Source organism: Sus scrofa, chromosome 7 (genome assembly GCF_054392235.1).
Source record: "Sus scrofa isolate SSC_HxYL_T2T_F1_AM1 chromosome 7, Sscrofa_HxYL_maternal_Yorkshire_Landrace_v2.0, whole genome shotgun sequence".
NCBI lineage: Eukaryota > Metazoa > Chordata > Mammalia > Artiodactyla > Suidae > Sus > Sus scrofa.
This window is the reverse complement of record NC_139389.1, coordinates 29,044,141-29,070,146: the sequence shown is the minus strand read 5'-3', so window position 1 is coordinate 29,070,146 and position 26,006 is coordinate 29,044,141. Positions and strand designations below refer to the sequence as shown.

Sequence of the window (26,006 nt, the reverse complement as noted above, 5' to 3'; positions counted from 1 at the left end):
TAAATTGGTACAGCCACTATGGAAAATAGTATATAGGTTCTTCCAAAAATTAAAACTAAAATTAACATGATATATACCTCTGGATATAAATCCAAAGGAAATAAATCAATATCTCAAAAAGATATTTGCACCCCCATGCAGCATTAACCACAAAAGCCAAGATATGGAAACGACCTATATGTTCATCAATAGGTGAACACATAAAGAAAATACGGCATGTACACATCCAGTAGATATTATTATTTGTCCCTATAAAAGAAAGATAATCATCATTTACAACAATATATATTAAACCTAGAGGGCATTATGCTAAGTGAAATGTCAGACATGCAAAGATAATGCTACATGACCTCACTTGTATTTTTTAATTTAAATCAGAATGGCATATCCTGCTTTGTTGTACCAAATCTTATGAATTTACAACCCAAATATGACACAAGCAGTTTTAAAAACTATTTTCCCCGGTCTCCCCAACCCCAAAGGAGATTAAAAAGTAATAATATAAAATGTTAAGATAAAGTTGCCTTAATATTACAACTAATGACTAATCATTTGTTTTTCACTGGTGGCTCCTGCTCCGCCTTAAAAACAGCTGAGCTTAACTCACTGTCAAACCTGTCGTTAAGTTTTTTCATGTTTTTTTTGGGGGGGGGGGGGAGAATCTAAAAAATAATATTCATGTGAGCAGAGAGTAGAATGGTATTTTCCAGGAGGCTGAAGGGTAAGACAAATCAGGAGATTTTGGTCAACAAAAATAAATAGTTTTATTTATGCAGGATGAATGATGTTGAGCAGAGTACCATACATTGGGTACCAATCCCAGAGAAGGACTCCAAATGCTCTATTTCACCTTGGTAACAAATTTGCAAAGGAAAACAAAACACAGTCAAGCACTGTGTTCAACAATGATTTACTCACATTGCAAAAAGATAGACCATTATCAGCTCCAACTGTGTGTATTAATTAGTCTTTCATGACTATTCAGCCAATGCAGGGCAATTGTGCTATAACATGAGGACCTCCCAACTCCTCTGTGGAGTTTGAAATACTGAAAGTTAGGCGGGTGCCTGAAGACCATTGATATTCACACTTAAGCACATCAAAAGAACATTCATGTAGCTTGAAACTTGGAAAGATACTCCAGTTAGGGTAATAAGCCCTGCACAGGTAGTATAGGTTATTTCTTGATGAGGAAGTGGTCCCAGCCCATGGTCCATTCTTATGCAAATGAGTAGGGGGCCTAAAGACTTAAGACTCTCCCAACAAATAAATTCTAGAGATCTAATATACAATATGGTGAGTATAGGTAGTAATACTATATTGCATACTTGAAATGTGCTAAGAGAACTTAAGTATTTTCACTACAAAAAGAAAGATAACTATGAAAGGTGATGGATGTGTTAATTAGATTGATAGTGGTAACCATTTTGAAGTGTATACACATGCTAAAACAATGCCGTGCACTTTAAATATAGACAGGAAAAATAGAATCATTGAAAAACAAACAACAGAGGGAATAAGGGCATAAACTCCGACTGGATATATTTTAAAGATGAATTAACAAATTGGAAAATGGAGTAGAAGAACCTCAAACTCACCCCAAACATTGCACAGAAAGGAAAAGAAATTAAAATCAGAAAGAAAATTTAAAAATCAAAGGCTGAGAGGTTTCAACATTTGCCTAATAAGACTTCTATAAGAAGGGGATGGAAGGATTGGTGAAGCAGCAGTATTTGAAGGGATTGCAGTTGAGATATCCCTGTACTGAAGAAAGGCATAAGCTCTGGGGTTCAAGGTGCACTCAGAATATTGTGCAGGATATATAAAAATAAACTGATCTTAGACATACTGTAGTAAAGCTGAAGAATTTCAGGCAAAAATAGCCACTATAAACAGCTTTCAGGGGACCTGCAAAGGAATGACCTAGCTAACAGTCCATGCCACAATGTCAACAATAAGATCTAGGAGAAAATGAAAGGGAATAACTATCAAGTTGAATTTTATTCATGGTCAAACTGTCATTCATAGATGAGGGCAAAACAAAGGAGAAGAGGAAGGGAACACTTCCAAATTCATTTTATGAGGTTAGCAATACAGAAATACCAAAAGACAAAAAGACAAGGACAGCACTAGAAAAAAAAATTAGAGGGAAATATTCCTAATGAATGTAGACACAAAAATCCACAACAATATATTACCAAACCAAATTAAATAATACATCAAAATATTACATATTATGATCAGGAGTTCCCGTCGTTAACGAATCCGACTAGGAACCATGAGGTTTCGGGTTCGGTCCCTGCCCTTGCTCAGTGGGTTAACGATCTGGCATTGCTGTGAGCTGTGGTGTAGGTTGCAGATGCGGTTCGGATCCCGTGTTGCTGTGGCTCTGGCGTAGGCTGGTGGCTACAGCTCCGACTAGACACCTAGCCTGGGAACCTCCATATGCCGTGGGAGCGGCCCAAAGAAATAGCAAAAAGAGAAAAAAATATATATATATAGTATATTATGATCAAATGGGATTATCCCAGTGATGTAAGGATGGTTCAACATCTACAAAACAATCAATGTGATACATCATATTAACAAAATAAAGGAAAAATTTATGACAATCTCAATAGATGTAGAAAAAGCTTTTGACAAAATGCCACATCCCTTATGATAACTCAAGAAAGTGAGTATAAGAGACAATTTATTTATGTTTTTACAAGGATTAGAATTCATGACTACATCACCTTAATTTACATAGTGCACATAATATGAATAATGAAAATATATAATTATTGTTGGATAACTGCCATTACCACATGCTTATTAATAACTTTTGAATGACCTGTCATTCATATATATACATATATATATAGACATAAATATGTAGATATGCACTTTATTTTCATAATGGTAGAAAGTCCAAGCAAGATAAATAATTGGCATTGCATATTCCAGATAAAAATCTTAATCCATTTGTCTTGGAATAAGACAATGTACTTTTCACAGCAAGCAGGAGATACAAATCAGAATTACTTATAGTTGGTGAAGAGGCTTTTGGAATTTTCTTTCCAGGGCTCAGAAATGTAGGTAATTTTGCTCTAGAGAGAAAATTGTAGACATATTTCAATTTTTTCCTCCTCTCTTCCTAATATTGGTCTTCCTTCCTTTTTTACCTTCTTTCTTTTTCTTTCTTTCCTTGTTAGGGCTGTACCTGCAGCATATGGAAGTTCCCAGGCCAGGAGTCAAAACAGAGCTGCAGCTGCCACCCTATGCCATAGCCACAGCAATGCAGGATCCTTTAACCCTATCTCCACCCTACGTGGCAGTGCACAGCAATGCTGGATCGGATCCTTTAACCCACTGAGCAAGGCCAAGGATCAAACCCACATCTTCATGGATACTAGTCAGGTTCTTAACCTGCTGAGCCACAACTGGAACGCCTAGTCTTTCATTTTGAATGAATTGGTTCTTCCTTTCTTTTTCACATAGGTGCATTAAGAAGCAAGTATTTAGACAAAGTTCTTAATGCTACTCAGCAGGATTTCCTTGTAAATCTATTCTAAGTTGTGTCTGATAACCCCAAGCTCCCAGTCCCTCCCACTCCCTCCCCCTCCCATCAGGCAGCCACAAGTCTTTTCTCCAAGTCCATGATTTTCTTTTCTGAGGAGATGTTCATTTGTGTTGGATATTAGATTCCAGTTATAAGTGATATCATATGGTATTTGCCCTTGTCTCTCTGGCTCATTTCACTCAGTATGAGATTCTCTAGTTCCATCCATGTTGCTGCAAATGGCATTATGTCATTCTTTTTTATGGCTGAGTAGTATTCCATTGTGTATATATTCCACATCTTCTGAAGCCAATCATCTGTTGAGAACTTTGTCTAGATACTCATGTTGCAACAGAACAAAGGGTGGGGAAAAGATGTAAATGTAATGTATACGTGTAAGGATAACTTGATCCCCTTGCTGTACAATGGGAAAATAAAAAAAAAAAAGAAGCAAGTATTGTTAACTCATTGCAATTTGTGCACATAGTCCTTGTTTCATCTGATCATTCTACTTTATATTCAACTATTTATGAACATCTTCCTCAATAAACTTCAGAAAACTCCCCTTGCAACTTTCTGCCTTAAAAAATTCTGTGGGAGTTCCCATTGTGGTGCAGTGGAAATGAATATGACTAGCATCCATGAGGATGTGGGTTTGATCCCTGGCCTTACTCAGTGTGCTGTGGTGTAGGTCACAGATGCAGTTTGGCCATGGCTGTGGCATAGGCCAGCATCTGTAGCTCTGATTTGACCCCTAGCCTGGGAACTTCGACATGCCTCAGGAATGGCCCTGAAAAGAAAAAAAAAAAAAATCTGTGAATTCAAGAATATGTACTAACCTTCTGAAAATTAAGTGGAAATGTTAAAGGGATTTAAATGAAGCCTAAAGTCACATTTATGAAACAGACAAAATAAAAAAGCAAAATTAAGGCAAGGCAACATCTGTCAAATATTTTGCTTTCGTTACCTTTAAAACGATTTTGGAAAAAAATTGTGTAAACTGTTTTACACCCAACTTAAACTAAACCTCAACAAGTTTGCCTTTTAAGGATTTCACTAAATTTTCTTATAGATATTTTAAGATAAAAACTGTCACTGTCCAGCAGTGTACAGGTCACCAGTTAGCAATCTCAAAGGAGCAGGGCATAGAGCACTGGAGATCAGTCCCAGAGGAGAATTCTAAATACTTCTGCCCACTGCATTTTGGTATCCGAGTCACCAGGAAGAGCACAAAGCACTGCATGGAGTAATGGAACTTACACAGAGAATAGACAAAGATTATCTTCAGTAGTGTTTGCTGGTCCCTCATGGCCAACAGGTCTCTCCTGGTGGCTGACACAAGAGTAATTTGCTTACATGCACCACTCTTGTGCTGTAATGGAAAGACCCACCCCTCCCCTCAGATGAAAGATACAAACGTAGGGTTGGCCAAGTACTATATAATGCACATGCTTTAAGTAGAGGTAAAAAATAAAGAGTTCGTTGAGCCTGAAACAGGGAAGGATATTCCCACACAAGATGGTAAGTCCAATGCAGACTGTGTGAGCTCTTTAACTCTTGGTAAGGAGGTTTCCCAATGCAAAGGCTAATTCTTCTATGACTAACCAGGGCTGATAAACTGTACTCAAGGATTCCCTTTCCCAATATTCACTGCTTTATTTTATACACAGCGTGATCAATTAAAAAGTACATGAATACACATTTCCTTCCTACTCAAACATTTTACAGAATTTCTTTACCACAATTAACTCATATTTTATTTTTCCCAAATCGAATTCAGCCTCAATTTTATTTTCTTTTTTTGTTTATAAAAGACATATGTGCCATGAAACTGTGTCCTTCTATACATTATTAGAAGTGGAAAATTGGGGGTTAAAATGAAGTCACTCAATTCTTTGAATTTCTTTTGAGGTAAAAGTTAAAATTCAAAGAGTGTTTACCAAAGGTAATTTTAGAAGTTCTACCTACTGCCAGTTCAGTTCATTGCAGTTTTGGTAAAGTCAAAGAATTAAAAACCATCAAACCTGCACAAAGATGTATGCTGACACATTATAGTCATTCTCTTTCTCAATGATTTTAGCATTGACTAGAAAGACTTTGACAAGCTTTATAGATTGACTACTACTAGTGCAAATTGTATTTTCACTTAGAGACACCCTGCTTAGTCGAACATACCTGTAAAAAATTGGGAAAATTAGGGTATCAATTTTATGCACTACTACTGAGATACTATTTGTAACAAAATTATTTTTTTTAAATATACATTTGGTCCAAACTCTGAATTTTCTAAATATATAAAGTCATCCATAAAGAAACATGTATGAGATAAATTTGTAGTTGGCCTCTCTGACACTTTTAAATTTTGGGGAAGTATAGTTGATTTACAATATTGTACTAGCTTTAGGCTTAGAGCAAAGTGAATCGGTTGTACATATACATATACCTATTCTTTTTTCCCCATATACATTATTACGGAATATTGAGTAGACCTACCTGTGCTATGCAATGGGTCCCTGTTAGTTACCTCTCCTATATATAGTAGTGTTCATGTGCCAATCCCCTCCTCCAAATTTATCCCTGCCCCCTCAGTTTCCCCTCTGGCAACCCTAAGTTTGATCTGGACATAATTGAGTCTTTATCTGTCCTTTTTTATCAATATCATTTTTATTAGAATCTACACATAAGTGATATATGATATTTGTCTTTATCTGACTTATTTCACTCAGTACGATAATCTCTAGTTGCATCCATGTTGCTGCCAATGGCAGTATTTCATTTTTATGACTGAGTAATATTTCACTGAATGTATGTACCACTTCTTCTTTATTCAGTCCTCTGTCAATGGACATTCAGGTTGTTTCCCTGTCTTGGCTATTGTAAATAGTGCTACAATGAACACTGCAGTGCATACATCTTTTCTTTGTTTTTATTTTTATTTTTTGTATATAATTTTTTTCATTTATACCTGGTTTACAGTGTCCTGTCAGTTTTCTACTGTACAGCATGATGACCCAGTTACACATACATGTATACATTTTCTTTTTCTCACATCAACATGCTCCATCATAAGTGACTAGACATAGTTCCCAGTGCTACACGGCAGGATCTCACTGCTAATCCATCCCAAAGGCAATAGTCTACATCTATTAACCCCAAGGTCCCAATCCATCCCACTCCCTCCCCTTCCCTCTTGGCAACCACAAGTCTATTCTGCAAGTCCATGATTTTCTTTTCTGAGGAAAGATTCCTTTGTGCCATATATTAGATTCCAGATCTAAGTGATATCATATGGTATTTGTCTTTCTCTTTCTGAGTTACTTCACTCAGTATGAGAGTCTCTAGTTCCATCCATGTTGCTGCAAATGGCATTATGTCATTCTTTTTTATGGCTGAGTAGTATTCCATTGTGTATATATACCACATCTTCCTAATCCAATTGTCTGTCAATGGACATTTGGGTTGTTTCCCTGTCTTGGCTATTGTGAATAGTGCTGCAATGAACATACCGGTGCAAGTGTTCTTTTCAAGGAAAGTTTTGTCAGGATATATGCCCAAGAGTGGGGATGAATTTTTCAATAAATTTGAATTCTCCATCTAGCTCACCCCCCATGATATTTACATTTACCTGACTTTTTTTTCAGAAGCACTTCAGAAAAAAACCTTGTAAAGTTACTGCTATCCCATTACTCTTGATCCCCTCTAAAATGACTGGTTCAACATTTAATATTGCCTGACTTTTCATCTATTTACCTTGTGTCAGCATGCATTTCTCCTGCATGTCTACTAGCTCCACCTCAATATTTTGTGTTGGACTTGTCCCACATTAATTCTGTCCATTTCTGTTTGCCTACCTCCTCTACTGTGCCATTACTTCTCTTTGCAATGCATACCATGCCCTCCTGACAAGGACTGGCTTCTTCGGTCTTTCAGACACTTGCCACAGTTTCATGAAGAAGTTGGTGAGATGCAAAGCATTACACTGATAGGGAGACAGTTTCTATTCTATATATGTATGTTTCTAGAAAACATCCAAACACAGTGGCTCTGTCAGTTATTCCAAGTTAGAGGAGCCATTACTACATAACTGATACGTCTTCAAAGACTTAAGTGATGAGAGAAGGCACCATAACTGCTGAGTTACCTTGTGCATTGTCCTTTCAAAGCCTAAGTAATACATGATATCATTCATTAGTCAAGAGTGAACTTTTTATGGTACTTAAAAAAAAAGTTTGTTATAGTTGATTTACAATGTTTTGTCAATCTCTGCTGTACAGAAAAGTGACCAGCCATGCGTATATATACATTCTTTTGTCATATTATCCTCCATCATGTTCCATCACAAGAGATTGGATATATTTACCTGTGCTTTACAGCAGGAACTCATTGCTTATTCACTACAAATGCAATGGTTTGCATCTACTGACTCCAAAACCCCAGGCCACCACACTCCCTCCCCCTCCTCCTAGGAAACCATAGGTCTGTACTACAGTCCATGAGTTTGTTTCTTTTTTTTTTTTTTTCCCACTGTACAGCAAGGGGGTCAGGTTATCCTTACATGTATACATTGCAATTACAGTTTTTCCCCCACCCTTTCTTCTGTTGCAACATGAGTATCTAGACATAGTTCTCAATGCTATTCAGCAGGATCTCCTTGTAAATCTATTCTAGGTTGTGTCTGATAACCCCAAGCTCCCGATCCCTCCCACTCCCTCCCCCTCCCATCAGGCAGCCACAATCTCTTCTCCAAGTCCATGATTTTCTTTTCGGAGGAGATGTTCATTTGTGCTGGATATTAGATTCCAGTTATAAGTGATATCATATGGTATTTGCCTTTGTCTCTCTGGCTGATTTCACTCAGTATGAGATTCTCTAGTTCCATCCATGTTGCTGCAAATGGCATTATGTCATTCTTTTTTATGGCTGAGTAGTATTCCATTGTGTATATATACCACATCTTCCGAATCCAATCATCTGTTGATGGACATTTGGATTGTTTCCATGTCCTGGCTATTGTGAATAGTGCTGCAATGAACATGCGGGTACAAGTGTCTCTTTTAAGTAGAGCTTTGTCGGGATAGATGCCCAAGAGTGGGCTTGCAGGGTCATATGGAAGGTCTATGTATAGATTTCTAAGGTATCTCCAAACTGTTCTCCATAGTGGCTGTACCAGTTTACATTCCCACCAGCAGTGCAGGAGGGTTCCCTTTTCTCCAGCACTTGTTATTTGTGGATTTATGAATGATGGCCATTCTGACTGGTGTGAGGTGGTATCTCATGGTAGTTTTGATTTGCATTTCTCTTATAATCAGCAATGTTGAGCATTTTTTCATGTGTTTGTTGGCCATCTGTATATCTTCTTTGGAGAAATGTCTATTCAGGTCTTTTGCCCATTTTTCCATTGATTGGTTTTTTTGCTGTTGAGTTGTATAAGTTGCTTATATATTCTAGAGATTAAGCCATTGTCAGTTGCATCATTTGAAACTGTTTTCTCCGATTCTGTAAGTTGTCTTTTTGTTTTCTTTTGGGTTTCCTTTGCTGTGCAAAAGCTTTTCAGTTTGATGAGGTCCCATGGGTTTATTTTTGCTCTAATTTCTATTGCTTTGGGAGACTGACCTGAGAAAATATTCATGATGTTGATGTCAGAGAGTGTTTTGCCTATGTTCTCTTCTAGGAGTTTGATGGTGTCCTGTCGTATATTGAAGTCTTTCAGCCATTTGGAGTTTATTTTTGTGCATGGTGTGAGGGTGTGTTCTAGTTTCATTGCTTTGCATGCAGCTGTCCAGGTTTCCCAGCAATGCTTGCTGAAGAGACTTTCCTTTTCCCATTTGATGTTCTTGCCTCCCTTGTCAAAGACTAATTGACCATAGGTGTCAGGGTTTATTTCTGGATTCTCTATTCTGTTCCATTGGTCTGTCTGTCTGTTTTGGTACCAGTACCACACTGTTTTGATGACTGTGGCTTTGTAGTATTTCTTGAAGTCTGGGAGAGTTATGCCTCCTGCTTGGTTTTTGTTTCTCAGGATTGCTTTGGCGATTCTGGGTCTTTTATTGTTTCATATAAATGTTTGGATTGTTTGTTCTAGTTCTGTGAAAAATGTCATGGGTAATTTGATAGGGATTGCATTGAATCTGTAGATTGCTTTGCGTAGGATGGCCATTTTTACAATATTGATTTTCCCAATCCATGAACATGGAATATCTTTCCATTTCTTTACATCTTCTTTGATTTCTTTGATTAAAGTTTTATAGTTCTCGGCATCTAGGTCCTTTACCTCTTTGGTCAGGTGTATTCCGAGGTATTTGATTTTGTGAGGTACAATTTTAAAAGGTATCATATTTTTGTATTCCTTTTCTAATGTTTCATTTCTGGTATACAGAAATGCAACTGACTTCTGAATGTTAATCTTATATCCTGCTACTTTGCTGAATTTATTAATCAGTTCAAGGAGTTTTGGGGTTGAGTCCTTAGGGTTTTCTAGGTATAGTATCATGTCATCTGCATACAGTGACAGTTTGATCTCTTCTCTTCCTATATGGATGCCTTTTATTTCTTTTGTTTGTCTAATTGCTGTGGCTAAGACTTCCAAAACGATGTTGAAGAGCAGTGGTGAGAGTGGGCATCCCTGTCTTGTTCCAGATTTGAGTGAGAAGGCTTTCAGTTTTTCCCCATTGAGTATTATATTTGCTGTGGGTTTCTCATAAATGGCTTTGATTATATTCAGGAATGTTCCCTCTATACCCACTTTGGTAAGAGTTTTGATCATGAATAGATGTTGGACTTTGTCAAATGCTTTTTCTGTGTCTACTGAGATGATCATATGATTTTTGACTTTTTTTTTGTTAATGTGGTGTATGATGCTGATTGATTTGCATATGTTGAACCATCCTTGTGAACCTGGGATGAACCCAACCTGGTCATGGTGTATAATTTTTTTGGTATGTTGTTGGATTCAGTTGGCTAAGATTTTGTTGAGAATTTTTGCATCTATATTCATCAATGATATTGGCCGATAGTTTTCTTTTTTGGTGGTATCTCTGTCTGGTCTTGGCATGAGGGTGATGGTGGCCTCATAGAATGTCTTTGGGAGTATTCCTTCTTCTTCAACCTTTTGAAAGAGTTTAAGGAGGATGGGCACCAATTCCTCTTTATATGTTTGATAGAATTCACCTGTGAAGCCATCTGGTCCTGGACTTTTATTTGTAGGGAGTGATTTTATGACCTCTTCAATTTCATTTCTAGTGATCGGTCTGTTCAGTTGGTCTGTTTCTGCTTGATTCAGTTTTAGCAGGCTGTAAGATTCTAGAAAATTGTCCATTTCTTCCAGATTGTCAAACTTGTTGCGGTATAGTTGTTCATAGTATTCTCTTATGGTTTTTTGTATTTCTGCTGTATCCGTTGTGATTTCTCCTTTTTCATTTATAATTTTGGTGATTTGGGTTCTTTCTCTCCTCTTTTTAGTGAGTCTGGCCAGGGGTTTGTCAATTTTGTTCACCTTTTCAAAGAACCAGCTCTTGGTTTTATTAATTTTCTCTATTGTTTTTTGAATCTCTATTTTATTGATTTCTTCTTTGATCTTTATAATTTCCTTCCTTCTGCTGACTTTAGGACTTTTTTGTTCTTCTTTTTCTAATTCGTTTAGGTGGAGGGTTAAGTTGTCAATTTGGGATCTTTCCTCTTTTTTGAGAAAGGCCTGGATTGCTATAAATTTCCCTCTGAGCACTGCTTTCACAGCATCCCATAGATTTTGAGAGGTTGTGTCTTCATTATCATTTGTTTCAAGGTAGTTTTTAATTTCCTTCTTGATTTCCTCATTGACCCATTGGTTTTTTAGTAGCATGTTGTTGAGTCTCCATGGAGTAGGTTTTTTCTCTTTGCTTTTCCCATGGTTGATTTCTAATTTCATGGCATTGTGGTCAGAGAAGATACTTGAGATAATTTCTATGCTCCTAAATTTATTGAGATTCGCTTTATGTCCCAATATGTGGTCGATTCTTGAGAATGTTCCATGAGCATTTGAGAAGAATGTGTATTCTGATTTTTTTGGATGTAGTGTCCTGAAGATATCAATGAAGTCTAACTTTTCTATTGTTTCCTTTAGGATCTCTGTTGCTTTATTGGTTTTCTGTCTAGAGGATCTGTCCATTGGTGTGAGGGGGGTATTAAAGTCTCCTACTATGATTGTATTCCCATCAATTTCTCCCTTTATGTCTGTTAATATTTGTTGTATGTATCTGGGTGCTCCTGTATTGGGGGCATATATGTTGATGATAGTAACATCCTCTCCTTGGATGGATCCCTTAATCATTAAATAGTGTCCTTCTTTGTCTTTCTTTATGTCTTTTGTTTTAAAGTCTATTTTGTCTGATATGAGTGTTGCGACTCCTGCTTTTCTGTCATGTCTATTGGCGTGAAATATTTTTCCCCACCCTTTCACTTTCAATCTATATGTATCTTTTGTCCTAAGGTGAGTTTCTTGTAGGCAGCATATTGAAGGTTTTTGCCTTTTTATCCACTCAGCCACTCTGTGTCTTTTGATTGGGGCATTCAGTCCATTGACATTTAAGGTGATAATTGATAGATGACTATTTATTGCCATTTGAACCTCGTGTTCCAGTTGATTCTATGGTTCTCCATTTTTCCTTTTTTCTTTTTTTTTTTTTTTTTTTGGTTGGATGGTCTCCTGTTATTGTCTGCTTGAGTGTATTTTCTTTTTCATTTTTTGCAAATGCAATATTTGGTTTTGGCTTGTGGTTGCCCTGTTTTTTAAATATGCTAACCCCTTCCCATAATTGTGTGTTTTAGCCTGATGGTCCTGTAAGTTCAAACACTTCATTACTATATTAAAATTAAGAAGAGAGACATACATACAAACAAAAAGGGTTATTTACCTCCTAACATCCCTTGCCCACATTTTATGGTTTTGATGACTCTTTTTTATTTTTTTATTTTTAATTTTATTTTGTTTGAAGCATGTTCATGATTAAATCTGTATGCTGGCTTATTTGAGTGACTGCTCTCTGATTGCGGTTTCCTCAGTCCTAGTTCTTCCTCTTCTTCTTCTTCTTTTTTTTTTTCTTTTCTTTTCTTTTTTCTTCCCTTTCCTTCCTTTCTTTTTGGTTTAGAAGCCCTTTCAATATTTCCTTTAACCTGGGTTTTGGGTTGCTGTATTCTTTAAGTTTTTGTTTGTTGGGAAAAATTTTTATTTCTCCTTCAATTTTAAATGATATTCTTGCTGGATAGAGTATTCTAGGTTGCATATTTTTTCCTTTTAGCACTTTAAATATCTCTTGCCATTCCCTCCTGGCCTGGAGTGTTTCTGTAGAGAAATCAGCTGATATTCTTATGGGGGGTTCCCTTGTAGGTAATATTCTGATTTTCTCTTGCTGCCTTTAGGAGCCTCTCTTTATCACTAACTTTTGCCATTTTTATTATGATGTGTCTTGGTGTGGGTCTGTTTGGGTTCAGTTTGTTTGGGGCCCTCTGTGCTTCTTGTATCTTGAATCCAGTATCCTTTAGACTTGGGAAGTTTCCAGCAATAATTTCTTCAAATATATTTTCCATTCCCTTATCTTTCTCTACTCCTTCTGGAATTCCTATTATGCGTAGATTGGCCCGTTTTATATTATCCCATAGGTCTCTTATATTGCTTTCCAGTTTTTTGATTCGGTTTTCTGTCTGTTGACCAGATTGAGTGATTTCCATTATTCTATCTTCCATATCACTGATTCATTCTTCTGCATTATTCATTCTGGTTTTTACTGCCCCTAGTTCAGTTTGTATCTCTGCAAATGAATGTTCTAGTTTTTCTTGGCTCCTCCTTATATTTTCTAGCTCCTTTCTGAGGGTATCTGCATTACTGTTCATAGCTTCTCTTAATTCCTTCAGTATTTTCAGTATTTCTCTTTTGAACTCCAGGTCTGTCTGACTGCAGAGATCTGTTTCATTGTTGACTGTTTGAGGTGAGTTCTCCTGTTGGTTTGACTGGGGGTGGTTTCTCAGCTTCTTCATCTTGCTTGTTGTTTTCTTTCTCCCGAGGGAGTTGTACTCTCCGTTATCGGGCAGTGTTTGCCTTGTCACTGCCGTGGAATATTTCCTGAGGGCTGGCGTTGTTGGTCAATCTTTTTTGAGGCAGTGTGGCTTTTCTGGAGTGTTGATGGGGCTAACAGTGTTTCTTTGAAGCAAAGGAGGACTTCCTGAGGGCAGACAGGACTGGGAGGTCCACCCCACGATGGTAGCAGATTTCACTTGGTCATGCAGAGCTTGCTGTGGTGTTTTTAGGCTGTGGGGTTCTTGCAGGGGGTTGGCGGTGTTGGGCAGCTACTCTTCAGGGGTGCATCACCCCCTGGGGGCTGGAGCAGCTATCTGGGTCACTGAGAACCTAAGAGGCTCTTCCCTAGGGCAGCCCAACTCAGAAGGACAGCCTGAGAATGTAGGCGGATCTTTTCACAGTCTGGCCGAGCTTGTTGCAGCTTTTCTGGGCTGCAGGGGCTCTTCCAGGGGGCTGGTGGTGCTGAGCAGTTATTTCATGGGAGTGGGGCACCCCCTGGGGGCTTGGGCGGGTATCAGGGCCATTGGAAACCTAAGCGGCTCCTCCCTGGGACAACCCAACTCAGAAAAACCGTCCGAGAATTAGGCAGATCTATTCACAGCCTGGCTAAGCTTGTTCTAGCTTTTCTGGGCTGCAGGCCTTTTCTCGGGGGCTGGTGGTGTTTGGTGCTGCTCTGCGGAAGTGTAGCCCCTGCAAAGGGCAAGCAGGCCTGTGCAGGGACAGCCCCTGTGGTGGTAGGCTTCAGGCAATTGTTGAGGCCAGCCCTCCTGGATGGCAGGCAGCCCCAGGTCCGGTGAGAGCGTAGGGCGTGGCAGGGGTGGGGGGAGGGGATACACTGGGAAGCACAGCTTTCAGCTAGCTAGTGGGCCTGTGAGCTTGCTGTGGCGTGGGGGGTATTCTATGGGGACCCACCCCTTCTTCTCTCCCCTCCCCAGCAGGGGCACAGACCAGGCTCTTCTCCCAGGTTCCCTCTGATGCGGCTTTCCACTTCCCCGCTCCTAGAGTATTGCTCCCTTCCTCTGCGACAGCTTTGTTTTCTAGTCTCCCAGGCAGTCTCTGCCCCGTCAACTGGTTTCTAGACCTCCCAAGCAGTTTCCGCTCTGCCCCGCCCCCCTAGCCCGGGGACTAATCTCTGGAGCCGAGGTCTCGGTGCCCAGCCCCCACCCAGGCGTCGCCCGGCCCTTTCTGGGGGATTAACCTTCGGAGGAGAGGTCTCGGTGCCCAGCACCCCCCCAGGCGTCCCCTGGCCCTTTCTCAGGGATTAACCTTCAGAGGCGAGGTCTAGGTTCCCAGCCCCCACCCAGGCATCTCAATTTTTGGTGACTGTGCCTGTAGTTCAGATGGTCCGTTGGGTTCTTGATCGGTTTTTCCGTACTCCAACTTACTGCTACACTCTTCTCTGCATCTGGAGATTCCTCCGGTTCGTTTGATCTTTCGCCCGGTAGGTGACTTTCCAGGGTGCGGGATCCCTTTCTCCTCCACAGTTCCCTTTCAGGAGCGCCCATCCCGCTCGGATTCACCTTCTCTCACTCTCCTCTTTTCTCCCATTCTGCCCAATAATGTCACGAACTTCTTGCCGTTATTGGAGTTTAGGTTCCTCTGCCAGCGATTGGTTGCTGTTCTGTGCAAGTCATTTATTCTGTAGATGTGCTTTTTTTGTTGTGTTTGTGGGAGAGGGAGAGCGTGTCCCCCTACTCCTCCGCCATCTTGTCCTCTCTCCTGTTTCTTTTTTTAAGATAGGTTCATTTATGCCATATATTAGGTTCCATATATAAGGGATATCATATGGTATTTGTCTTTCTTCTTCCGACCTACTTCACTCAGTGTGAGAGTCCTAGTTTCATCCATGTTCCTGCAAATGGCATTTTTTGGTTCCTTTTTATGGCTGAGTAGTATTCCATTGTGTATATACACCTCATTGTCTTAATCCAATCACCTGATGATGGACATTTAGTTTGTTTCCCTGTCTTGGCTATTGTGAATAGAGCTGCAAGGAACATGCAGGTGCATGTGTCTTTTTCAAGGAAAGTTTTGCCTGAATATATGCCCAAGAGTGAGATTGCTAGGTCATATGGTAGTTCTATGTATAGATTTCTAAGGTACCTCCATACTGTTTTCCATAGCAGTTGTGCCAATTTACATGTCCAACAACAGTGAAGGAGGGTACACTTCTCCACACCTGCTCCAGCATTTGTTATTTGTTGACTTGTTAATGATGGCCACTCTGATAGGTGTGAAGTAGTACTTCTATGTAGTTTGATTTGCATTTATTTAAAAATTTGTAACATTAATAATTTTTTCACATACCTATTGGCCTTATGTATATCTTCTTTGGAGAAATGTCTATTCAGAGCTTCTGCCCATTTTTTGATTGGGTAGTTGGTTTTCTACTATTGAGTTGTACAAGTTGCTTGTATAACTTAAAGATTAAGCCCTTGTCAGTTGCATCATTTTAAACTATTTTCTCCTGTTCTGTAGGTTGTCTCTGGTTTTGTTTGTTTGTTTATTTTTTTAAGGTTTCCTTTGCTGTGCAAAAGTTTGTCAGTTTCATTAGGTCTCATTTGTTTATTTTTGTTTTATTTCTGTTGGCTTGGGAGACTGACCTAAGAAAACATTTGTAAGGTTGATGTCAGAGAATGTTTTGCCTAGGTTCTCTTCTAGGAGCTTGATGGTGTCTTGTCTTACATTAAGGTCTTTCAGCCATTTTGAGTTTACTTTTGTGTATGGCATGAGGGTGTGTTCAGTTTCATCGATTTACATGTGGCTGTCCAGTTTTCCCAGCACCACTCACTGAAAGGACTGTCTTTTTCCCATTTAATATTATTGCCTCCTTTGTCAAAGATTAATTGACCATAGGTGTATGGGTTTATTTCTGGGTTCTCTGTTTGGTTCCATTGGTCTGTATGTCTGTTTTTGTACCAGTTCCACACTGTCTTGATGACTATAGCTTTGCAATCTTGTCTGAAGTCTGGGAGGATTATGTCTCATGCTTGGTTTTTGTTCCTCAGGATGGTTTTAGCAATTCTGGGGTCTTTTATGGTGGCATATAAATTTTTGCTTTTTGTAGTTCTATGAAAATTGTCCTGGGTAATTTGATAGGGATTGCGTTGAATCTATAGATTTCTTTGACTAGTATGGCATTTTAATGATATTAATTCTTCCAATCCAGGAGCACGGGATATCTTTCTATTACTTTAGATCCTCTTTAATTTCCTCGATTAATGTTTTATACTTCTCAGCATATAAGTCTCTCACCTCCTTCATCAGGTTTATTCCTAGGTATTTAATTTTTTTTGGTTGTGGTTTTAAAAGGTATTTTATTTTTATATTCCTTTTCTAATATTTCATTGTTAGTATATAGAAATGCAACTGATTTCTGAATGTTAATGTTGTATCCTGCTGTTGTTGCTGAATGCATTGATCAGTGCAAGTAATTTTTGTGTTGGATCCTTAGTGTTTTCTATATATAGTGTCATGTCATCTGCATAGAGTGACACTTTTATCTCTTCTCTTACATATTGGATACCTTTTTTAAAAATTTCTTTACATATATATTTTTTTTCTACTGCACAGTATGGTGGCTCAGTTACACATGCATGTACATATTCTTTTTTCTTACATCATCATGCTCCATCATAAGTGACTAGACATAGTTCCCAGTGCTGCACGGCAGGATCTCACTGCTAATCCATCCCGAAGGCAGCATTCTTTATCCATGTACCCCAAGCTCCCAGTCCCTCCCACTCTCTCCCTTTCCCTCTTAGCAACCACAAGTCTATTCTGCAAGTCCATGATTTTCTATTCTGAGGAAAGGTTCCTTTGTGCCATATATTAGATTCCAGATCTAATGTGATATCATATGGTATTTGTCTTTCTCTTTCTGACTTACTTCACTCAGTATGAGAGTCTCTAGTTCCATCCATGTTGCTGCAAATGGCATTATGTTGTTCTTTTTTATGGCTGAGTAGTATTCCATTGTGTATATATACTATATCTTCCTAATCTAATTGTCTGTCAATGGACATTTGGGTTGTTTCCCTGTCTTGGCTATTGTGAATAGTGCTGCAATGACATGCGGGTGCATGTGTCTTTTTTAAGGAAAGTTTTGTCCAGATATATGCCCAAGAGTAGGATTGCTGGGTCATATGGTAGTTCTACGAAAAATTTTCTAAGGTACCTGCATACCATTCTCCATAGTGTTTGAACCAGCCTACATTCCCATCAACAGTGCAAGAGGGTTCCCTTTTCCCCACACCCCCTCCAGCATTTGTTGTTTGTGGACTTATTAATCATAGTCATTCTGACTGGTGTGAGGTGGTATCTCATGGTAGTTTTCTGGACACCTGCATGCAAATCAATGAAAGTAGAACTCACCCTTACACTATGCACCAAAGTAAACTCAAAAATGGCTGTAAGACTTAAATATAAGGCAAGACACAATCAAACTCCTGGAAGAGAACATAAGCAAAACATTCTCTGATATCAACCTTACAAATGTTTTCTCAGGTCAGTCTCCCAAAGCAACAGAAATAAGAGCAGAAATAAACCAATGGGACCCAATGAAACGGACAAGCTTTTGCACAGCAAAGGAAACAAAAAGACAACTTACAGAATGGGAGAAAATAGTTTCATATTGGATACCTTTTATTTCTTTTGTTTGTCTGATTGCCTTGGCTAGGACTTCCAATACTATGTGGAATAAAAGTGGTAAGAGTGGGCATCCTTGACTTCCAGATTTTAGCAGGATGGCTTTCAGCTTTTCTCTATTGAGTATTATGTTGGCTGGAGGTTTGTCATAAACAGCTTTTACTATGTTAAGGTATATTCCTTCTATACCCACTTTGGTAAGACTTTTTATGATGAATGGATGTTGGACTTTGTCAAATGCTTTTTCTACATCTATTGAGATGATCATGTTGTCTTGGACTTTCCTTTTTAATGTGGTGTATGACATTGATTGATTTGCCTATGTTGAACCATCCTTGTGAATTGGGATGAATCTCACTTGGTCATGGTGTATGATCTTTTTTATATGTTGCTGGATTCAGTTGGCTAAAATTTGGTTGAGAATTTTAGTGTCCATATTCATCAAAGATATTGGCCTATAAATTTTCTTTTTTGGTAGTATCTTTGGTTTTGGTATTAGGGTGATGGTGGCTTCACAAGAATATATTGGGAGTGTTCCTTTTTCTTCATCCTTTTGGAACAGTTTAAGAAGGATGGGTATGAGTTTTTATTTGTATGTTTGGTAGAATTCACCTGAGAAGTCTTTTGCTCCTGGACTTTGGTTTGTAGAGAGTGTTTTTTTATTACATATTCAATTTCGTTTGTAGTGATTGGTCTGTTCAACTGATCTATTTCTTCTTGATTCAGTTTTGGTAGGCTGGAAGTCTAGAAAGTTGTCCATTTCCTCTAGGTTGTCAAATTTGTTGGTATGCAATTGTTCATACTATTCTCTTATAGTTTTTTGTATTACTGCAGTATTCTTTGAAATTTCTCCTTTTTCATTTCTTATTTTGTTATTTGAGTTCTTTCCCCTTCTTGGGGAGTCTAGCCAGAGGTTTCTCAATTTTGTTTAAATTTTCAAAGAACCAGCTCTTGGTTTTATTGACTTTTTCTATTCTTTTTTGAATCTCTATTTGACCAATCTCCTTGCTTCTTTTTTTTTTAAGTGATGATTTTTTTTATTTAATTTTTTTGTTATTTCTCCCAACATACCTTTTTTCCCCACTGTACAACATGGGAAGTTGATGGATTTCCTTGCTTCTTTATGATTTCCTTCCTTCTGCTGACTTTAGGTATTGTTTGTTCTTCTTTTCTAATTCTTTTAGATGGCAGGTTAAGTTGTTGATTTGAGATTTTTCTTCCTTTTTGAAGGAGGCCTGTATTGCTATGAACTTCCCTCCAAGAACTACTTTTGTGGCATCCCATAGATTTTGAATGGTTGTGTTTTCAGTATCATTTGTCTCGAGGCATTTTTAAATTTCCCTTCTGATTTCCTCATTGATCCACTGGTTGTTTTATCTCAGCATATGGATGTTCCCAGGCTAGGGAGCTAATTGGAGCTACAGCTACTGACCTACACCACAGCCACAGCAGCACCAGATCCGAGCTGCATCTGTGACCTACACCACAGCTCATGGCAATGCTGGATCCTTAACCCACTGAGCAAGGCCAGGAATCAAACCTGCAACCTCATGGTTCCTGGTCAGATTTGTTTTATCTGCACCACAACAGGAACTCCTGATCCACTGATTTTTTTAGTAGCATGTTGTTTAGTCTCCATCTAGTCAGTTTTTTCTCATTTCCTCTCCTATGGTTGATTACTACTTTCTTTACTAGTCATGACTAGTAAAGAAACTAGTAATCTTCTCTTGGGGTCAGAGAAGATGCTTGAAATAATTTCAATAATTTTTGAGTTCCTGTTGTGACTCAGCAGAAAAATATCCGACTAATATCCGTGAGGTGGCAGGTTTGATATCTGGTCCTGCTCAGTAGATTAAAGGATCTTGTGTTGCCGTGAGTTGTGTAGGTTGCAGATGCGGCTCAGATCTGGCATTGCTGTGGCTGTGGTGCAGGCCAGCAGCTGTAGCTCTGATTCAACCCCTAGCCTGGGAACTTCCATTAGGCACAAATGCAGCCACAAAAGGAGAAAAAAATTCTACTCTCTTAAATGTTTTGAAGTTAGCTTTATGCCCCATTATGTGGTCAATCCTTGAGAATGTTCCATGTGCACTTGAAAAGAAGGCTTGTTCTGATTTTTTTGTCAGTAATGTCCTAAAAATATCAATTAAGTCTAATTTCTCTACTGTGTCATTTAGGATTTCTGTAGCCTTATTGACTTTCTTCTCGAGGTTCTGTCCATTGATGTGAGTGGTGTGCTAACATCTCCCCACTATTAGTGTAGTCCCATCCATTTCTCCTTTTATGTCTGTTAGTATTTGTTGTATGTTTCTGGGTGCTCCTATATTAGGGGCATATATGTTGACGATTGTAACATCCTCTTCTTGAATGTGTCCATTTTTCATTAAATAGTGTCCTTCTTTATCTGTCTTTATGGCCTTCATTTTAAAGTCTATTTTGCCTGATATGAGTATTGCAACTCTTGCTTTCCTGTCTTGTCCATTGGCATGAAATATCTTTTTCCATCCCATCATATTCCAGTTATATGTGTACTTTGCCCTAAAGTGAGCCTCTTGTAGGCGGCATATGGTAGGATTTTGTTTTTTTATCCAATCTGCCACTCTCTGATTTTGACTGGAGCATTCAGTCCCTTGACATTTAAGGTAATTATTGATAGATATGTATTTATTGCCATTTTAAAGCTTGTTTTCCAGTTGATTCAGTTTCTTCTTTGTTGTTTTCTTTCTTTCTTTCTTCCTTTCTTTCTTTCTTTCTTTCTTTCTTTCTTTGCTGTGATGATTTCCTTTTATTTTATGTTTGTGTCCTCTTCCTTTATTTTTGGTGAATGTATTGCTTGGTTTTGATGTGGTTGTCCTGTTTTTCATGTATTTTAACCACATCCTATATCTGCTTGCTTTAGCCTGACAGTCATATAAGCTCAAACATATTCTATTAAAAAAGAGTCTAGATTTAATTATTTTCCTTCCCCACATTTTATGGTTTTGATGCCCTTTTTTAAGCTCTTCATGTTTATCCTTTATTTATTTATTTATTTATTTATTTTAATTTTTGCTGTTTAGGGCCATAGTCATGGTATATGGACTTTCCCAGGGTAGAGGTTGAATCAGAGTTATACCTGCCAGCCTATGCCACAGCCACAGCAATGCCAGATCCTAGCCTTGTCTGCTACCTAAGTACAGTCCATGGCAACACCAGACCCTCGATCCACTGAGTGAGGCCAGGGATTGAACCTGCATCCTCGTGGATACTAGTCATGTTTGTCTTTACTGATCTAAAACAAGTAATCCCCTGTTTACCCTTTTGCCGTTCCTTGTGTTTATTCTGGCTTTACAATAGTTTTTCCCCCTTCCCATTTTAGATCTGTGCACTGGCTTTTTTAAGTGATTGCTTTGCAATTGTGATTTCCTCCATCCTGTGTCTTCTTACTTCTTTCCTATTGCAGAGGCCTTTCAGGTATTTCTTTTAGAATAGTTTTAGCATTCTGTATTCTTTTAGTTTTTGTTTGTTAGAGAAATTCTTGATTTCTCCTTCTACTTTAAATGATGTTCTTGCTGGATATTCTAGGCTGCAAATTTTTCCATTTTAGAACTTTAAATATATCTTATCTCTCCCTTTGGATCTCTAGTGTTTCTGTGGAGAAATCAGCTTATAGACTTATGGGGGGTTCCCTTATAATTAACTCTCCGTTTTTCACTTGCTGACTTTAGAATCCTCTCCTTCTCTAATTTTTGCCATTTTTATTATAGTATGTCTTGGAGTGGGCCTGTTTGGCTTCAACTTGCTGAAGTGCCCTTTGATCCTCTATCTCAATGTCTGTTCCCTTTATATTTGGAAAGTTTTCAGCCATAATTTCTTCAAATGTATTTTCAATCCCTTCTTCTTTGTCTTCTCCTTCTGAATCCTTATTATTTGCAGGTTGGCCTGCTTTATAATATCTCATAGATCTCTTATATTGTTTTTACGTGTTTTCACTTTGATTCCGCCTGCTGTCCTGATTGGGTGATTTACAATACTCCATCTCACAAGTCACTAATTCATTCCTCTGCATTGTTCACTATGTTCTTCATGGGCTTTAACTCAGCTTGTGCCTCTGCAAATGAATTTTCTATTTTTTCTTGGCTCCTCCTCAGGCTTTCTCATTCCTTTCGAAAGTACTGTGCATTACTGTTCCTAGCTGCTCTTAATTCCTTCATATTCACTCGGTCAAGAGTACACTTGGATGCCACTCTTCCACTGTCTTTGAACAAGTGAACCAAGTATTCCCAGTTATCTAAATATGTCACTGATGTTTACATCTTTTTCTAAACAAAATCTAACCCTATGATTGATTGTTCTTTATTCATTTGCATTTTTATTTGCACAATTAACCAAAACAGCAAACAGCAAATCACATTAAATATATTTAGAAGAATTATACATGTTAATAAAGTTGAAATACATCTCTCAATACTGAAAACTTTAAGTGAAGAACGCTTCCTCATCACTGTCTAAGGACCTGTCATGTGCAGGTGTGTACATTTGTATTTTAGTATGAGAAAGAATGCCCCAATGAAAGAGGAATGAGTGGCATTGGGCCTACCTCCAAATTCCTGCACTATCTTCTCTTAGAGTTTCACTTCCTAACTTAGTTCCCTTGCACATAGGGATGTGGGGATGAAAACCACACTTAGATTGGTAAGATGTTCCTTGGAACCTTATGGTTCCAGTTTTCACAAACATGGGTCAAGATGCACCACAGAGAAAACCATGAAAAGGGTCCCAATATTTGTTCTCCTTCCTTTCCAATGTTATGCCTTTATTTGGAATGAGTATCTTATTTCTTTTTTTTTTTTCCTGTGTAGGGGAGAGAGCACTGCTAAATGGCAAGTAACTATAATGTACTAAACTGTTATTCTCTCATCTGTTTCTCGTACCATTGAAATTCTCATGTTGAAACTCTTAATGATCATCTGCCTTAACTCACACAGAGACATGTTTTTACATGATTATATGTCTATATCTTACCCTTCCAACTTAGGTTACCTGTCTTCATGTACTATTCAGTTTAAGTGGTTATTGCCTCTTTCATATTGTAGTCATTGCTAATAATCAAGGAGACAGAGACTTTCTGTAACTAGTATTTTTCACCTAGCTATGTGTCACAGTGGCGTATCTTAAGGTTCTGTTATGTCAGTTTTCTCCAACACAGACTCTTTTACATTTAGATCAATCTTCACTTCCATGTAACACCTCTTCCTATTCCTTTTCTGTTACTCAATTTGGAATGATGAGTTTTCCCTCATAAGAATTTATGGGAGATTTGGAGTTCCCGTCGTGGAGCAGTAGTTAACGAATCCGACTAGGAACCATGAGGTTGTGGGTTCGGTCCCTGCCCTTGCTCAGTGGGTTAAGGATACGGTGTTGTCGTGAGCTGTGGTGTAGGCTGCAGACGCGGCTCGGATCCTGCGTTGCTGTGGCTCTGGCGTAGGCCGGTGGCTACAGCTCCGATTCGACCCCTAGCCTGGGAACTTCCATATACCACGGGAGAGGCCCAAGAAATAGCAACAACAACAACAACAACAACAAAATTTAAAAAAAAAATAATTTATGGGAGATTACATTACTCTGACTTTTTTTTTAAGTGAGGAAAAAGGGTTCCCATTGTGGTTCAGTGGTAAGAACTCTTACTAGTATCACTGAGGATGTGGGTTTGATACTTGGCCAGCTCAGTGGGTTAAGGATCTGGCATTGAGGTGAGCTGTGGTGTCAGTGGCAGACACTGCTCGGATCCCACATTGCTGTGCTGTGGTGTAGGCCAGAAGCTGCATCTCTGATTCGACCCCTAGCCTGGGAATTTTGATGTGCCATGGGTACAGCCCTAAGAAGCTAAAATAAATAAACAAAGGGAAGAAATATGTACTAAGGACACCTAAATTTAGGAAAGTTATAACTTGGGAGATGGAGATAAGCATTAATAGATGCTTTAGTCTAGTGAACATAGGGAGAGATGCAAGAAAGACCACAGAGTGGATATAACATTACCAGTGAGGTGTCCTCCAAGAATGCTGTAGGAAAAGGAAAAGTGTGCACAGTACATAAAAGCATGAATCCTTAAATAATAAGGACACCCATGTACTATCTTTTAAAAATATATCAGTTCTATAGATGAGCTAATCTCTTAAATTTGAACAAAAGCTCTATAAGGGAAATCAAGAAAGCCTCTTTTTTCTGCTATTTAGGGCCACAGCCATGGCATATGGATGTTTCCAGGCTAGAGGTCGAATCGGAGCTGTGGCTGCCAGCCTCCACCACAGCCACTGCAATGGAGGATCCAAACTGCATCTGCGATCCACAGCACACCTCATGGTAACACAAGAACTGTAACGCATTGAGAGACGCCTAGGATCTAACCCACATCCTCATGGGTACTAGTTGCACTGGCTTCCACTGAGCCATGACAGGTACTCTCAAGAAACCCTTTGGGCACATAAAAGAAAAGAGAGAAAACAAGAGCATGGAATTCTAACATTTGCTCATACAATCATGCATTCATTTCATAACACCAGCTCCTTCTTGAATATATATTTCCTTGAAAAACATAAGTAAGTGTTAACATCAGATTTATTCCATTTCTCTAAACTTTGATTATAAAAGATTTGTTGCTGAGAAAATCCTTACGACCATGTCAGTTGACAAGAATGGAAAGCATAGGATTAGAGCCTTGTCGCCCAGGTCTTTGCCTTTCTGCAGGAGACGACACCTTCAGAGGCAATTTGGAAAGCCCTCTTGACAACTACATTAAGTTTAGCATCGCTTTGTGACATGCAAAGCATTAGACACCATCACACTTGCAAAAGCCAGTACCCAGACGTACGTCATCCACTTGCTCAGGCACTGTGGCATCTTCTGAAAAGGCTTTTTCGGGAGCGATGCATGTGTTTCACACAAACTTCGAAAGTAATGCTTTCCCTGGAAGACCACTTGTTTAATCTGGCATCGTCAGAAGCGTTTGCCAAACCGAGAGATGTAACTGTGACCCATTACCAAGATAGCAATTGTTTTTTTCGTTTGTGGTCGTGCCCACGGCATGTGGAAGTTCCAGGGCCGGTGACTGTATCTGAGCCACAGCTGCAACCGACACTACTGCTGGGGCAATGCCACATCCTTCAAGGCACTGTGTCCAGCCAGAGCATGAACCCACACTTCCACTGCAACACGAGTCACTGAAGTGAGATTCCTAACCACTGTACCACAGTGGGAACTCCTGAAATAACATGACTTCATTTTATTAGACATGTCTCTTGAGTCAGAAATTCCATGCCTGGCAACTGTCATCTTCTTGTTACTATCTGTCGTGGTTTCCTTCACATTTATTTACGTGACTCTTTGTAAATTTACTTTCCAGGAGAACTTCAGGATGAAACAGGTAACTTATTTCTGACGTTTTCTCTTTTTTTGGAGGGGTGGATGCATTTCCTCAAAACAGCTTTTCCTTCTTTCCTTTCCTTCCTTTGATATTGCTTTAAGTCACTGTCTTCCAGGCACTTAACACCCTCTCATTATGAGGTTTGTTAAATGAAGAGAACCAGGCTGAGAAGAATGCTCTTTCTTCCATTCCACAGAAAGCTTCCTTTTACCTGGGTCCTCCACCACCACAACTAGATGCAGTGCCCGCTGTGTTGTATTTGACATTGTCCCAGTTGTTACTGGAATGGTTCCGATTCCAACCCTGGTTACAGGGATGAGTTTTTCCTTGGATAGTTTTGCCCTCTGTCGACGGCCGATGCCCTGCAT

At 38.9% G+C, this 26,006-nt stretch overlaps 1 protein-coding gene across 1 annotated transcript in view; it reads right to left on the bottom strand.

Annotated features, from left to right (window-relative positions):
• LOC110258457 (butyrophilin subfamily 1 member A1-like) overlaps positions 1-26,006 on the bottom strand; it is an 85,174-nt gene extending 59,168 nt beyond the window's left edge. Inside the window, exons 1-3 of the mRNA XM_084970541.1 lie at positions 25,850-26,006; positions 25,061-25,127; positions 24,891-24,972 (exon numbers count right to left, since the gene is read on the bottom strand). Of these exons, the coding sequence (XP_084826667.1) occupies positions 24,891-24,972; positions 25,061-25,127; positions 25,850-26,006 (306 nt within the window). The remainder of the gene's footprint in view (positions 1-24,890; positions 24,973-25,060; positions 25,128-25,849) is intronic.